This window comes from Mytilus galloprovincialis, chromosome 10 (assembly GCF_965363235.1).
Source record: "Mytilus galloprovincialis chromosome 10, xbMytGall1.hap1.1, whole genome shotgun sequence".
Taxonomy (NCBI): Eukaryota; Metazoa; Mollusca; class Bivalvia; order Mytilida; family Mytilidae; genus Mytilus; species Mytilus galloprovincialis.
The window spans coordinates 51,466,031-51,483,634 of NC_134847.1; the positions used below are offsets into that span (position 1 = coordinate 51,466,031).

At 30.0% G+C, this 17,604-nt stretch overlaps 1 protein-coding gene across 8 annotated transcripts in view; it reads right to left on the reverse strand.

Moving 5' to 3' along the window:
- Nucleotides 1-17,604, reverse strand: part of LOC143047778 (uncharacterized) — a 101,714-nt gene that overhangs the window by 64,831 nt on the left and 19,279 nt on the right. For 7 of the 8 annotated variants that reach the window (XM_076221027.1, XM_076221029.1, XM_076221031.1 and 4 more), the window contains one exon: nucleotides 480-727. In XM_076221027.1, the coding sequence (XP_076077142.1) occupies nucleotides 480-671 (192 nt within the window). In that variant the 5' untranslated portion in view covers nucleotides 672-727. Of the gene's footprint in view, nucleotides 1-479; nucleotides 728-10,667; nucleotides 10,829-17,604 lie in introns of those variants that run through there. The other variant, XM_076221030.1, reaches the window with a different exon arrangement.

A 17,604-nucleotide genomic window follows, 5' to 3' on the forward strand; every position in this document is an offset into this window, starting at 1 on the left:
AATGAGTTCATGGGACACAAATAGTGCCCCCGCGTGTACATAACGTTATAAAGGGACATAACTAGAGAAATGTAAAAGTGACAACAAACAAATCGAAATTGATCTGTGGTTTGCGGTAACTTGCATTATGTATTAGTTTCACGAAATTTTGTTAATGCAAACTTAAGTTAGAGAACTAATTTCTAGACATACAGATGTACAGACGGACAAGGGTTAATCTTAAAAAAATGTTTCTTGTATCAATCCAGAATCTCAAGACTGTAGAATTATTTTTCTTAGTGGGTATTGTAAAAATATTGTTGGTTTGTTGGGTTTTAAAATTGTGATTGTAAGATAAACGTATTGAGAATCAATAAAAAATATGATTCTCTTTTTGGGTTCTTTATTTTTTGTTTGACAGGAACCCAGAAATACACAACACAGTTATAATAAATCGAATACATTTTGCCACCACCACGCTACTTAAAAAGTACTACTACCTGAATTTTAAGTTCTGGAATAGATATCCTGATAAAAACAGTCCCTGTCTGGTTCTCATCATTGTATCCATGTGCTGGACTACCAGATATAAAACTAACATCTCCCTCATCTAGTCCCCCATTTTGATAGTCCTGGGGTCCGTTGTAATGTCTCGTGGGTGATGTGTGAAATTTACTCATTGTTACTGTCATCCCATTCTATTTCTGTCACAATTTACGATTTCAAACAACACTTCATTATGGCGTGACTGAAAATATAAATTTGGAAATACAAATTAATTAAAAAATTTCGTTATAAACAAAACATTTAAATTGTATAGTAGTTAAAAGAATTCAAAAAGAATTTTGGTACAAGATGACATTTTTTCTGTTTGTCTGGTTTGAGACAGGAAACATCTTGTGACATAACTTGTTGAAAACAAAATAGATTGTACTTAAAATATGTCTCTAACAATTAGGGTTGTAATAGATTCAATTCACGAAAAGTGTTTCTGATAAAGATATATTTAAATATCTGATGTAATGCAAAAAACATTTTCGTCTTATTATTGATTTAAGTGGAATATGAAGTATATGGGTTTGATGTACATTTGACAAAACATCAGTTATTTTGCAATTGTTCATCTTAACAGGTACTGAAAGATTTTATATGAAAAGTATCAAACATAGCAGTAAAATCAAGACAAGTCGTTGTTTGTAGGGTACATAAATATGAATGTGTAGTCTTATGTGTGTGATTTGTTGTATTATTGCTTTCTTTTTTTCATCAATTTTATATATCTCTTTTTAGGCAGCTTGATCTGTTTTTATTGAACTTATTATTTTTGATGGACTCAGATCGTGATTCTGAAAATATATACCTTATTTCTTAAAATTAATATTGTATCCATAATGTTTGATATTTATCAGTGTAAGCACATTTTCATGAAAAACAATAACTGATTCCTAATACAGACGAAACAAGAGCTTTATTACTCCTATATATCATGTAATATACAGTAATATTGTACATAATAACGGTAATATTGTACATAATATATCATTAATTTCAGCCATAAACAAGGCAGTAAAGTCCTAATAAACACTACTTAATGCCTATCATTAAATATTAAAATATGTATAATATTTATATACTCCATTAGTACATTAAGATTGAGTAGACACATATGGAACAAGTACCTGAGACATTTTAATTTGATATAAAACTTTTTTTTAAATGCAGATAAAAACAAGAAAGTTCATTGTTACAGTAAATTCTGAAATATTAGGATTTTTTAAGAATGGAAAAAAATATGAGAATGCTTATTGCTATTAAAGGAAAATCTGTATACCGATATATATATCCAATATCAGAATGTGATCATCAACCAGTTCCATTATTCATGCTTATAAAAACCTCTAATTTCTGAATTTACAAGGGGCGGATCCAGTCATATTTAAAAAGGGGGAGGGGTGTCCCAACCCTGGATAAAGGGAGGGTATTCAAATTAAATGTCCCCATTCAAATGCATTGATCATCAAAAAAGGGTGGTTCCATTAGTTTATACATGTGTAAAATATTTCATATATTTGGGCTGTTTCCCAAAACTATTTCAGGTGGATGTAAGAAAAAAAACTTCATTGCATCCAAAAATTCTTATAAATGAATTCATATATAAATTCAGGAATCCTACTTAACAAACAAGAGGTACCAGGAAACAATAACCATATGAATTGAAAAAAGCTAAACATCAATGAAACAGCAATCCCTAAAAGACCAGAACACCAACAGGTTATCCTACAGAACCCCCAATATTCTAACTTTTAGGGGAAATTCCACCATGGAAATGGTTGAAATGTCTCATAACCTCAAAACAGGCCTTCAAAGCACAGCTAAATCGAAGGGTGTTCAATTATTCAGTCTTATCTAATCTATCATGTTGATCAGTTGTTATTAGTGGAGAAAGCTGGACTACTCTGAGAGAACAATCAGAAGGGAAAACATGTTATTAAGGTTTTACAGAATGGAATTTTAGGGTAATTTTATGCATGTACTTTATCCTAGAAAAGTCTGATATTATCAACTAAAATACTATCAACATGATTTATGGGACACTTACTGAATACAACTATAATTATCGGTATACATCTACAGATAATAAATATGACACATTTCCTTAATTAATGACCAGCAACAAAAGTGTAAGAATTACTTCTATAATCAATTAGTGACAGGACAACTACAGTGCCATATCAGAGTACATATAAGTCAATATCAAATTCTGTGAAATTATCATTTAGTTTGGAAGTTTATAATGGAACTATCAAATACTGAGTCTAATGAAGCAATAGAAAGTCCACTGAAGTTAAGACTTAAGAACAAATGCATTTTATTTACACTTTCAAATATTCATTTTGGCTTTGTTCCATTTATGGTAAAGATAATTTTGTACTTTGCCTTAATTAAGTTGAAACTAGAACTTCAAACAACAGATCTGAATGCCCCCCTCTGCTGCAGTGGGGGCATCAAAATGAAATAAAACTTGTCTGTATTTAACAGTAAAATACTCCAAGGACTTGACGAATCTACTTTTTTTTTAAAAACTTTTATCACTGAAAATGCTAAATTGCCATGAGTAATATACTTATCTAATTGCAATTTGTCAAGTTACTGTTAATATCCCAATAGAGTTGACCCCAAGGACAAATACTTGACGAGACACTGACCTAATACAAATTCGTCAATATTTATAAAATGTTGTCAAAGGTAACACCACCTATCTCTGTATGTATATGTATGTAACAAGCATTCTATGATATTTTGTTCTCATTATCTAGTTGCACAAAGTGTTAAACAATCCTATAGTTTAGGGCTGTTAGGATGTTTGATTAGTAATCATGGAGGAGATTGGTGCAAAGTATATCATTTTGTGTCCCGGTAAGACTCCTACAGTCTTTAAATCCCTCAATCTTCACAGAAAGATTGCACACATACTGTGGATTCATTAATATTCATGGGGTACACATTTTCGTTGTTTTCATGGGTTTAGGTGAACCACAAATTTCAATACTCAATGAAGCAGAAGATTTCTATCAGCTTATATGTTGACATTGGCAAAACCATGAAATCAAATATCCATGAAAAAATGATTTTTCAACAATCCACGAAAATCGCTACCCACAAAAATAAATGAATCCACAGTACTAAAGATTATAATGGAGCTATATTGTTTGAGAACTCCCCCCCCTTTTTAGACTCAATTTGTAGTGGATAAATATAAATCATATATGTAAAAGATAATGGCTTTTAATGAGTACATCTGAAAGACAAGAACTGAACAGCAATAAAAGTCTTGATCCTTTATATTTTTGCATTGTTACTTCCTTGTACTTATAGTATGCTGTATACATTAGTTTCATTGAAATTTCAAAAAAAATTTGCTTTGTCATAAAACTAAACTCATTAGTAAATCAGTTCTGAAGTAAAATTGAAATTTCCATAGAAAAGTGTGTTCTACTTATAAAATATCCAATCACCAATCTAAAATAATGGGTAAGCAGATGATATTTATTGATGGCTTCAGGCATGTTAATATAAAAAAATCCAGGATAGAAACCTTTATTACTTCGCAATAAACAGACAGATTTTGTTTATTTTAAATCTTTTAACTTGATAAACTAAAAACAACTGTCTGAGTAATAATTTTCACCTACATTTACAAATATAAGTATATATAAGCTTTGGTGTTTATAATTTTCATAAGCTAATTTAATCTAACAGTAGAAAATCTGGTTGGTTGTTTGTCATGGTCACTAAATATGAGTTTGAGACTTAAACCTCAAAGATCTCTCCAAAATACTTAGGTTAAAAAGCACTGACAAATTAAAAAGACATTTTCAAAAAGTTTTAGGTTTAAAAACAATTGACAGATCAATTGATACCAATACCTGTACTAAAACAGATTTTGACAAAGGTATGAGTAACTTTCCAAAATACCAGGAAATGTTTATAAATAGATATCAAAGTCAACTCCATGCAGACTTAATTTCTAATATTTCAAATAGATATTTACTTTTATAAGATCCTACTGCACATAGCAAATTAACATTCCTTAAATTTCCTTATAATCCAGGTGACATTACCATGACAGAAGGCTATAGACCTCTTAAGATTATCTCTAAAAACTTGACTAATTTCATATCTAAGTATCCAGGATTATTCACATTAAATAACAATCAGAATGAATTTTATCAATTTCATATGTGCATTCTTAAAAGATACCATGGATAAATTGACATATCTAAAAACTTCACGCACCTCCTTGGAAAAACTTACAAACACTAAGTACAACAGAAGTTCCAATAAGCTCTTATGCAAACTCCTAGAGAAATTGGACCCCCACTGTTACCGAATGAACGATCATGTTAAAAAATAACTTAGCATGTCAGTCTTTTACAAAGCAAGGTTTATATTCACATCACATTACTGTGGATTCATTTATTTTCGTGGGTATTAATTTTCGTGGATTGCTGAAAACCTGCATATTCGTGGATATTTGATTTCGTGGTTTTGCCATATAAAGCCTTTTGAAAATATGTTATTCGTTGAACATATGTATTCGTGGTTCGCCTTTACCGCCGAAAACCACGAAAATTGGCATCCAACGAAAAATAATGAATCCACAGTACTAGTAATATGTTTCTGAAATGCATGTAATATTTACTTCTGCATGCTTAACACTAAAACCGTTTTTTTTTTTTTAAACAAGACCAAAATCTTCCAAATCATTCATTGATATAACTGAGGTATATTTATTCAAATAAAACATTTAGAAGCAAATACTTAATGATTGATATTGCAAGGTATGACCATGAATAGAGAAAAATTATCATATGTAAGTTTAAATGTTTTCAGAAAATAAGACATATGAAGATGAGAACATATTGTTAGCAATAAGACATGCTTAAATTCCTCTAGGTCATCTCCTTATTACCACCAAATCATCCTTTATCTGATCTTTTCATTTAAAACTGGTCACCAAAGACAATTTCATATACATGTTAGACATGCAGGTTTAGTATTTCCTTTAATCTAAACCTGATCAATTGTTTTCCAGAAGTTTGGCTCAGCAAGTGAGCATCATCAGAGAATCAGAGCAGATGGCCAGATTATTCAAGGATCATTACTATTCTATCAGCAATTATTCCTCATAAATTGCAGGTCTAGCCATTTACGTGTCATAACATCAATTTTGTGATAATTTCTAACACAAACAATCTTACCTATTGTAAGTGTTTTCTCTGCCAAACTAAACAATAAAATGGTGACAATAATCAACAAAGCCTCAAGGAAGAAAATCTGCCATAAATGTGATTATTGTGTACAATATGACCCTAACACATATATGTCCTGTCCTGTTTGATAACTAAAGCTTTGTTTTTGAAACATTGTCATATTTACTGTAATATAATAGTTCACTCAAATTCATTGTTGTTAAAATATACCGTTTTTTTTTACTGTTTTAACTGGCGTTTTCTTTTTTGTTATTTTTGAATGAATCCATTAGGTAAATATATAATTTCCTATATGATATAATTAACCAGAAATTTAGTTTTTCGAATATTCTTCTGTTTTCATTGAGTTACAGAAAGGATCCAACCAAGTAACAATTTGTAAAAGTAAACCATTATAGGTCAAAGTAAATCATTATAGGTCAAAGTATGGCCTTTAACATGGAGTATGTCTTGACAACAAAATTGCTCATTTTTAACTCAGTGAACTTAAATTTGGATGCCTTTAAGAATGTACTTCGGTGAGGTTTTAGGATTTGTCAGATGTTCGGATGTTTTTCCATACGATACAGGGTAAAATATTTGCCCCATAACACCCGTTTATCTTTTCATATAGGACTTAACAGCTCATAAAAGGTCATTTAACAATATTTAGGCAGATTCTTGATTTCCCTTCTTTCGGTTGGAGACCATAATAATACCAATGCAAATGTAAGGTAAAAGTTGGTTAATACAACTATGGTTTAGGTTGTAATTAGTTCAGAATCTAATTGTATTCTTCCTGAAAGTGTGACATGCCCTTCATACAATAATGAACATATATATCTATAAATATGCACTGCAATATGTATCACAAGGACATATATGCATCAACATGTCCAAAACAGACATACGTATCTCACCCTACGTGTTTAGACATGTGGGCAACATAATTAACTTACAACTCCTGAATAATCATGGTAATTACAAACATCACAGGTTTTCAATGCTGGTTGCACATCTTTATTGCAACAGATTGTTTTAGATTCTATTTTTGATTTAATTTCAATTAAACAATGATTAAATCTACTGTGTGTTTTTGATGTTGAAAGTCACAATTGCTGGTTATATTTCCAATAAATAAGAGCAAAAATTACTCTTATTTATTATAATTCGTGGGATGCAATTTTTCGTGGATTTCGTAGGAATCCATGAATAAGAATTTAAAACGTTTCAAGGAAACAAATATTTCTCATAGGCTTGAATTATTGAATGCAGAATTTGACAAAACCACATGAACAAATTATTTTATCCACAAAAAATTGGTAAAATGGAACATTAATGAATTCACAAGTTATTTCATCAAATGCTTTTTATTTCTTTTTATAGTTTTGGACATTCTACTGTAGTGTACTTAAGTACCACAAAAAAAAGATTTATAATTCCATTGATAATAGAAAAAAAAAAGCATACACTTCGTCAAAAATGAAATTCTGTACCATAGAAAAATTTAAGAGTAAATAAATTTAAATTCAGTTTACCAATACAATTTTCCAGAAAGATTTATGAAACTTTTTCAATAAGGACCTAAAAGTTGTAAACTTTAAAGCAATATTTGTGAATGTGAAAGTTGAAGGATTACCAAGTATACTTATGCCAAGGAACTGAATTATCAAGTCATAAATTTTGATAAAACAAATTGATTTTATTCAATTTTCAAGATTAGGTTGTCAATTTCAATTTAAGCGTCTGATAAACATATTATTTTGGACAAAATGGTTTCAGATAATAAAATTGGGTGTAATAGGCTTGATAAGTTGACACAAATTCTTCCGTGATAACCTCAAAATACTACATAAGCATAAAAAAGCAGTTCCTTTACTTCTGAGTCATAAATCCCCACCCAATTGTAATACATGATTATTGGAACTGAGTAATAAGGAATCATTTTTCTAATAATATATATTGGAATGAGATGTGAAATTCTTTTACTCAGGAGCACTGAAAATTAACACTTTGACATATAACTACAGATATCTTTATCACTGAATTTCATACATATATGTGATTATCTGGACACCTGCATCCCAAACTCACGCTAAAACTTATAATGTTTGGTGGTTCAAAACTCAATTTGAAAGTTCAGAAATCATTATGCCCCCTACCATTGAAGCGAAGGGATGAAATTATACAAAAATAGAACCTTATGAAAATAAACGTTCTTTCATGGTCAGAATTGTATAGTTTCTTTTCATAATTAATAGGACATCAAATTTGTTTTCATTACCCTTATTTGGTCTATTTCAGTTTCATTGACATTCATTTATCCATTCTTTCGGTAATACAAGAATTCCATGTTAGTCAATACATTTCTCCTGAGCGACAAGACTTCCTAATTAGCAACATCTCAATCGGATATAAAACTTAAATTTATCAATAAATCAGAAACTTTGCCTTTCATCAGAGTCACCTTGTATTGTAAGTAGAAAGTAAAAGAAGCATTGATTTTCTCAATATAAAATGTAAAAAGCCTATTATATGCATTATAAATCTGATACTTACTGGGCAAATGTCTTTATGGAGAGTTTATATCATGAAAGAAGGCATTAAAGATAGGTCAAATTATTTGCTAAGTGTATAGCACATTCTTGTTTATAGGTCAATTTCATATTTATATCGCCTAGTTAGCCTTTTTTCAATGGCACTGGTCACAGGGCATATTAAGCTGCCACTATGTCACAGAAACATGGGTATATTTAATTCCTGCAGGAGAAAGGATAAAAATATGTCACAGAAAATTTGCAGATCTAACATTGCTGGGCGTCATTTGAAAAGATCTCAAAAGATCAAAGAATGAACTGTGACTGATTGCTTTTGCATTATGTCCAATGGCAAAAATGTTTATGCACTTCTTTTTTAGGTAATAACTGAGATACAGTCTTTGAATATGATTGTATGTGTGCTATTAAGTCATAGGAACATGTGTTTGTCATATCATACTGTTTGTTGGTTATTTGTATTGTTGGGATGTGGTCTCATGGATGTTTATCCCACATCCCCTTTTATTCAACATGTTCAATGAAATGAATTAAGATTAGAGACATGCATCAAAAAATAAATCAAAATGGATATGCTTATAACCATATACACTTACTTCTATGGTTACATATAATAAGCTACCAAAATACTTAAATAAAACTCAAAATATCCAGCCAAGCACAAAAGGTGGCATAAAATTTGCTGAAATCCATTTGTTTATAAATTTAAAGATATTTGAAAATCATTTAAGAACAAAATTCCCGACATAGGTTTCATACTGTTATGAGTGAAAGACAACTCATTCAAAAAGTCTGTTTTCATTTTCCTAGCTTTCAAGTTGTTATGCTATGGGTGATCCATATAGTTTGACTTACATAAACAACTCAAATCAGGTTTGCCTACAAATAATAGTTTGGTTTAAGGGTATGCTATTTAACTGAGCTAGGCCAATGAATATATTATTTTAACAATTTAGGGTAAACCTAAATGGCTTTGGTCCTGAGTAAATTATTTCATAGAATAACCTAATATGGCAAGGTCTCATTAAGTTATTTGCAGCTTGGCCCTTAGGTAAATTGATTGATTGTTATTTGCTAAACATCCAGTGGCAAATACTTTATGCTTGTTCAGGCAATACCTTTGGTAGAGGTACAAGCAAATTTTACCTTTTTTGCATCAATATTATTATCAATAGAAAGTACAGACAAAGTACTGCTTAACCTAACATGGTATATGACTAATGGTTTTAACAAGCATGGAGCCAGTGTTTCTGTGTAAATGGTATGCCTAATTCATCTGTTTATTTTCTTGACAGATAAACAATCAAAAAGTTTGTAACTTGTGACAAATTATGTAATCCCTATACTAAACAGCAATGTATACTGCATGTGACTCTGTAACAGCTGGGCGCTTAATATATTTCAAATTGTCATTTAATTCTGGAAAAAAATTGATAATTATAATGTCATTTTATTAAAAAATGAAATGTGTTTTATATATCAATTCATCTCATTGGAAGCCCTTGAGGAGGGAGAGAAATTCATTAATACTTCAAAATGTTAATTCTTTTTCATCTGACAGTTTTGTTATACTGTGTACAAACTTCACACTTACAACACATCTTTTAGGAAACAAGTCCTTTAAAGGGCATAATACAGTAAAATGATTAAAGTATTAAACACAGGATACAATGTTGATAGTCCTGTGGAATGGTGTACAGAAGCAGATAACAGAATGTATAGTTTGGTATCAAATACTATCGATACAAGAAAAGAAAATCTACTTTATTTTTTTATTTTTGAGGTGGTGCAAATAGTAGGTATTTAGAGCTTTTGCAGGCATGTATGGTTAACCACAGATTAATGCATAATTATAAAGGCCTTTAGTCAAAACACTGGTTTATGAAGTCGCATATACATGTATCTTACTGTGGATTCATTATTATTCGTTGGATACCAATTTTCGTGGATTTCGTGGGAACAGTTGAACCACGAAATTAAATGTTCAACGAATGACAAATTTTCTTAAGGCTTGTATGCACACTTCGGCAAAACCACGAAATCAAATATCCACGAACATGTAAGATTTCCCCAATCCACGAAAATTGGTACCCACGAAAATAAATGAATCCACAGTATATAAATAGCAAATGATTTTTTTCCATTTCATTATTTTAAAGAAAAAACTTTTTTAATAATGATCAATAATGGTATACAGGTATTGCATGTTCAGGTTTAGCAGAGACATGTATTTATATGTCTCTGGGTTTAGGAAGAAAAGGTCAAAACCATCATGACCATTATAATATCAAAGTTAACAAATATTAATTTAAATACACTTCTACACAAGGATGTAAAAATCAAAGAAAGAAAGAAAGAAAACAAAATAAATACAACTTACTAGTAATTCTATGTCCTATTCCATTCAATTTAACAACATATCTGTCTGTCATGTAAAATATCAAAGCCCACACTTATCATGTACCATGCTAAAAGTACATATCCAACATGTGTCCTAGTGATTCAAAGCATGTTAAACCTGCACCACAAAAACAATCCCTCTCTATTTTATCACAATACACCTATCTCAACATCATTTCCAATACAGTATAACACACCCACAAATTTTATAAAGTTGACCTCACCTCAAAATTGGCAATAAAAATGTGAGAGGATATAGAGATAAAGATCCCAGGTGTATATTACAGATGACCTGTGGCTTTGCTAGCTGACTAATTCAAATGAAAGTGATATTAGGTAACATATACCATAAATAAAGGGACCTAATTGATATATCTAATTGGTGATAAGTAATTTACCTACATCACGAAATCAGGTGTAACATTAATAATCAATACAATTTTTTACATTATTAACATATTTTCCATGTATTATTTTTTTCCCCGAAATTTATGACTTACAAAGGTGAACAGATTTAATTAATTTTTGCCATATATTTCTTCTGATGACAGACAAGGTCTATTTCTGATGCATATATTTTTAGTGAACAATTGAAAACTCCACCTTTTGAAGTCATAACAAATCTATTTTTGTAAAATAACTGTATATTTCTTTACTCTTTTGGATAGAAAAAAAACAACAATAACTATATTTATTTACCTAAACTTTAAGAATGAACTATATATTTAGCAGAAAGATTGACCATTCAGAAAGCTATCACTCTAATTTAAAGTCTCTACAATAATCTGAAATAACTTGAACATATCATATTCCCTGTTTATTAGCTCTTCTCTCTTCACCACTGTAAAAAGTGTAACTGACAATATTGTGATGCCTAAAGCACTTCTTAAGAAAAATGAGTCGTATTTTGCACCACAAATAGCAGATATCACCAAAAGCTTGGCTACGGCAAAAAGACGTCTACAGTAGTCAGTACTCAAACTTTTTTGAAAGAATGTACAACATAAAAACTAGTTTACAATCCCAAACCCAAAAACTGTTACAATATTAGAATAAAAACTCACTGTTAAAGGGTTGCAATTAATGTTCCACAATGTCATAGTTAGTTATAAACTGGACCTATGTTTAGTTCACTTAATATTGCCACACTAAATGAAGCTTTAGATGGAATGGCAGACCATTTTAAGTCAAATACCTCTATTGAATGTTGAGTAAGCTTTTATTATAATCCATAAAAGGTCAATTATTTCATTGACTTTAAAATATCTTTAAAATATCTAATTGATAATGTAACCGTTAAGTCATGAGTAAAAGATAAAAGTTACATAGGGACATGCAGTCAACAGGTGTTGAACATTCATTACCCATGATGCATCAGTTCATTTTGCAGTTCATGTATAATCAGAGACATCAATTATGTCTCTGATGTAATGCATTACTTTACATGTACTCAAGATTTATTCAAACTGTTTCTTCAATAATTTACGGTTTCTCTTCTAATGCTCAACCTTGAGTAGTGAAATAACATAAATTAAGACTGTTTTTTTCCTAGCCTAAAGTCAGAAAAACAAATATTATTGGTTGTCTCTGAAGGATGCTATAACTGAAAAAGAACATTATCTTCACAAAAAGAATCTTTTATCAGAAAATGAATGATATATCAAAATTTAATAGGAAATATAAGATTGGTCAACTGTTGAGTGGTCTTGTTTTGAGATACCTTAGTGCATCTGAAAAACAAACCCTTTTATTAGGAAAACAATGTCTACATTTTTAAATACAGAACCCCCATTAAGTCATTCAGATGTTAACAAAATAAACATATATGATAGGTTGATGCACACATATATAAATGTTACTGACAGTCACCCAACAAGTTCTGCACACTAGCTATAAGAATTAGACAATTTGAATTTTCACCTCTCTCAAAAGACACTTTATCATCAACAAATACAAAAATCATTTCAAAGAAACAAAGCTTTTCGGAATTCATCCTCATGAGAGAAAACCCTCAGGACAACCAATGGATGATACAGCAATTTGATAAATTAATAACTTGTAAACAATACCCTGGAAGCTAAGCATCATAATAATGAAAGTCACCTTATGCTAATAAAATTTCATACGTAAATACTTATATTATCATTTCATATCAGGATGAAAGTGGGTACTAATCCCTTTGAAACAGATCTAGTCATTCTTTCAGATGGTTTTAGGGATTGACGAACTTCTAGATAAATAAATTGAAGAAAAAATATGCCTCTTTATTTTGTAATGCACTTTTTGTCACTGTCATTTTACAAAATGCCCAACTCTCCCCCTTGTCTGGAATGGTGGTATAACAGCACAACATAGATCATACTTAGTTTACTTTTTTCTTATCTTATTCAACACAAACAATAATAATGAGATTAACCTCAAAGAATAGTTCTCATATTTAAAGTGTTCATTTAAAATTATGTATATACCCCTAATAATACCATTCAGAAAATTTATATTCTATTTCAAGAAAAGTGTCATATTCAGTTGTTAAAGGTTTTTTTCCTCCTGACATACTTTATCATAGAAGATTATGATAAAGACATGAATTATTTATTTATCTAGTCAAATATCATAGAGAGCATATTTCTCAGAAACATGCATAACATTTACACCATTTGGTCTCTAGCAGATCTGGTTGTCTAATTGGCAATCATGCCTTATCTTATATAGTTCTATTTCAAATCAAAAACAATTTTGTACATTAAAATAATTATGCTTTCATGTTGATATTCATTTAGTCAATACTAGAGTTCTCTATTGTAAAAGGTAGCAAGAGTGCACATGCTCAAACTTCTTGCCAGCTTTACTGATCATGATTCAATTTATGTTGAAAGCCTTTAAAATGAAGGTTTAAAGTTCTATAAATATCACATAAACATTTCACAGTCAATGATCCAGTTACATGAGGTTATGGTCAGATGAACCCTGCCAGACTGACAAGTACATCATTCCATACACCCAACACAGTTAACCTATTGCTTATAGTATCTGAGAAACATACCTAAAAATGAAAACTAAACATGTACAAAAACCTTTTTAAATTATAGCAAAGTTAAGCTCAAATCTTCTCATACTTTGAAAATTGTAAGACAATGCAAACATTACAACAATGTTATTTCCACTATAAAGTTAACTAAAAAAGAATTTCTTAGGTTTAGTATGTATTAGACAGGCCAAAAGCAAAAGATGTACATAAGAGTTTATTGTTATTTAGATATGACTGTAATGTTTTCTGTCTATAACAAATTACATCAAATATGTGGTACACACTGAATAACCCAGGTAGTGGTTTATTTTAAAGTGTGCACCACATTTTTTATGTTATTTCAAATAGACAGAAAAAATACTACAGTCATTCCTTATAATTAAATTCTAAATTCCATATTTCATGTAAATCATGAAAAGCGTTGACATCACAGTCACATGAAAACATTGTGTCTCTAAGCTGATAGACAAAATACTGTCAGCCAATCAGAAGACATGTTACATCCAAAATTAAATCATAAGAAGGTCATTACAGGAATTCAACTCATTGATAATAAATATTATTATTCATCCACAATACATCTCTAGATTCCATATATATATTATACATGGATATAAAAATCATGTTAAATTAAATGAATTTTTTATGTAAATTATTTCATTATCACAAAGTCATCGGAACACTTAGTGATGGTTAATCCAGCATTTAATCTATAAGATCACAGCCAATGGGGATAATACTATCAAAAGAACAAAGAACATTTATGAATATCTACGAATACACAATGTATACATATCTAATGTCTTGAATATTTTATAATGTTACACTTTTCAGGCCAAACTTACAATACAGTCAATTTACAATTTTCAGCTACAACTTTTTTTGGATAAATTGAAAGAAGTACAGCAGTTTTGTCAATTTGGTTTGTTTAAACAGCCAGCTACTACTTTACTTTTTTTCTCAATCAAATAGTTATTTTTTTTTTATCTTGGATCAGTTTCTTGACATGCAGTTAGTAGAAATGTCTCATTGCTCCTCAGGTACACAATGAGAGCCCTGAAGTAAGTTCTAGACTACCCAAATTTTATTGACCAAGATTTGTAAAGGACTCTTAAAAGCATGAAAATTAAATGGTCCTGTCTCTATATATAATCTGGTAGAGTATTCTTTTTTAAAATAAAGATTTTTTTAAAATTGATTTACTTTTCAAAAATCTGTATGGATACATCAAACTGAATTATTTTGATGTAATATACTGAAATTTGAAGTACCATAAAATCTAAATCTTTACAACTGGAGGTGCACAAGTCATACTATCTTCATATTTCAATGCATAAAAAGTATTTGAAATACTGCCAGATAAAACAACTTAGTATACATATCAAAACCCATAGGAGATCAAAGTACCTATAATCTATCAGTGATCACTATGATACAAGGTTTTAACTAGAGTATGAATATAAAAGTACTGACGGATTAATACCGTAAAATACAAGATATGGGGGTCCACTTGAAAAACATTTAAAATGAACTTTAAGAGGCTGATAACCTCTGTGAAAATACCTGACATATACTGTACCTGATAGAAAGGTGTAAATATTCTTACCCTATTTTAACATTATGACTGTCCAATTTCAATTGTTGGCAATGGCAAAGTGAAATATTCAGCAAAAATTATATTTTTTTATAAAGTTATTTCTTTTTATATTCAAGTCTATTGATTATCAAGGCTCATTTTATAAAAAATATTTTCAACTGAGACTTTCCTCAAAATGAAGGCTATTTCAAATACTATAATTAAGTTCTCTAAATTTACTGGTTGGATGGTAGCAAAAATTTAATTTTGCTTTCATATTCGTGGTAACTTTTTTCAAAATATTATACTCTTGTATCAATAAAAAGTATGTTCCCTATTAAAATTTAAAAAACAAGAAAATATTATACAACAGGATAAGAATGTAACCTTAAGCAAAAAAAGTTTATAAAAATGTTAATAAGTGTTGTTTTTTTTTAAAAACTGAGTGAAATTTACATAGATAATAGTCCCATAAATGCCTATATGAATCATATCACAGTAAATATTTTAATTCAACAGTGCAGAAATATTATTCATACTGTAAAGACCAAAAATGCCACAACCGCAAAAATTATTCAACTTTTTTCCAAGAGAAGGCTTCAAGGATGATTAAAATTCACATTATAGAACCCAAGACATCTAAAATTTAAACTGCAAACTGATTTTGGGAGAAAAATAAATTACTAAAGAAGGTTTTACATGCACACAATCTCTCACAACAATCTATCATAAAAGTTAAGGAAGGAGGAAGTAAATTCAAGTTAGAACCCAAAATATCTTAAATTCATATCAAAAGAAAAATAATTTCCTGAAGTAGATAATCTATAAAGACATACTTGCACTACAGTTCTGCATAAATGTTAATTGAAAAAGATTTGGTCACATACTGTTCAGACTAATTTGGATCTATAAATCCAAGGCACATGTTGGAAGAACGCCATTGTATTTGCATATAAAAGATCAGCATATACTATTCATATGAGTTCATTGTGGTCCATTGTTGACATGTTGTTAGGCAAAATTTCTGACTCTTTACAAAACATCCTTACTTTTGAGCCAGTCTGTTTCTATACCACTATTTTAAAGATAATTTTAGAATTCATTATTGGTCCATTGTATGAAATATCGGTCACTGGAAATTTATGTAAAAACAAACAATTTTCTCATACACTATAGTTCTATTTAAGCAGCTGCATTCAATTTTATTGTGATGTAAAATCTAGCATTTAATTCAGAACTATATTTCTCCCAGATAAGCCCCACTATTAGCCTCCTGAGCTCTTTTTATACCCTTTGATCCATATAAGACATAAACATCTAATGTGTTTTTGTAAATCACCTTAGAAGTAGTACAATATATCACAACATTTCATTTATTTACAGTAAACATGGTCATTTATTTTTATGTGAAAATGTAAAAATTGTTTAGTATTTGACAACAAGGAATTTCATACAAAAGAAATCGCCAATCTAACAGTAAGCGGAGTAAGTTTAAGAATTCCATAGCTTTAGATTAAAACCATAGGTATTATACTGTTCATTCAGTTCGACTATTGCACTGGTTGTTGCTCAGTGCAGTGGTACAAATAAATAAGAATTTAACAAGAATTTTCCATAAGGTCTGATAAAGTCAGCATGTAAGGTCATATATAGGTACAATTGACTAATCCTTAGACATTCTTAATCTATGGTGTGCATTTTATTCTTAAAACAGACAAAAAGTCATGATCAGTACAAAATAGTCACTTACAGTTACAATCTTTGACATAAAAACTTTAGGGGAAGCAATCAGTTCTTTGACCTATCAAATCACCTAGCATTCATCTATTTATCGCCATTGATTTCATACAGACACATCAAAATATCAATTTTGAGCAAATATATGGTACCTATAAAGGGTTTAGAACACTTATGAGGAATGAACTTTTTGTTATTGAAACTCGGCAAAACAAAATTTTATGGTCACCTGCCTTTTATTAGAAATTACATGAGAAAAATGTTCACTTTATTGCCCCTAAAAATGTGAGTTGCAATTGCTGAACTATTTACTATCCAATGGAATAACATGCCATAAAACTTTTTTTAAAGTGTATAACACTCTGGAAATACTTTACTTTAACACCAGTGTATTTTAGTATATTAAGTACAATACTTCGGGTTATTTTTTGCATGAACCCCCTTATTTATTGGCGAGTTTTGGATGTGTCTATGGGCCACTCGATATCTCTCGTCCGGAAGTCAGAATAAAATTCTCAGAACGTTTCGAAAGTTTTCGGTCATTTATACAGGTCTTAACAGGTTGTTATTGCATGA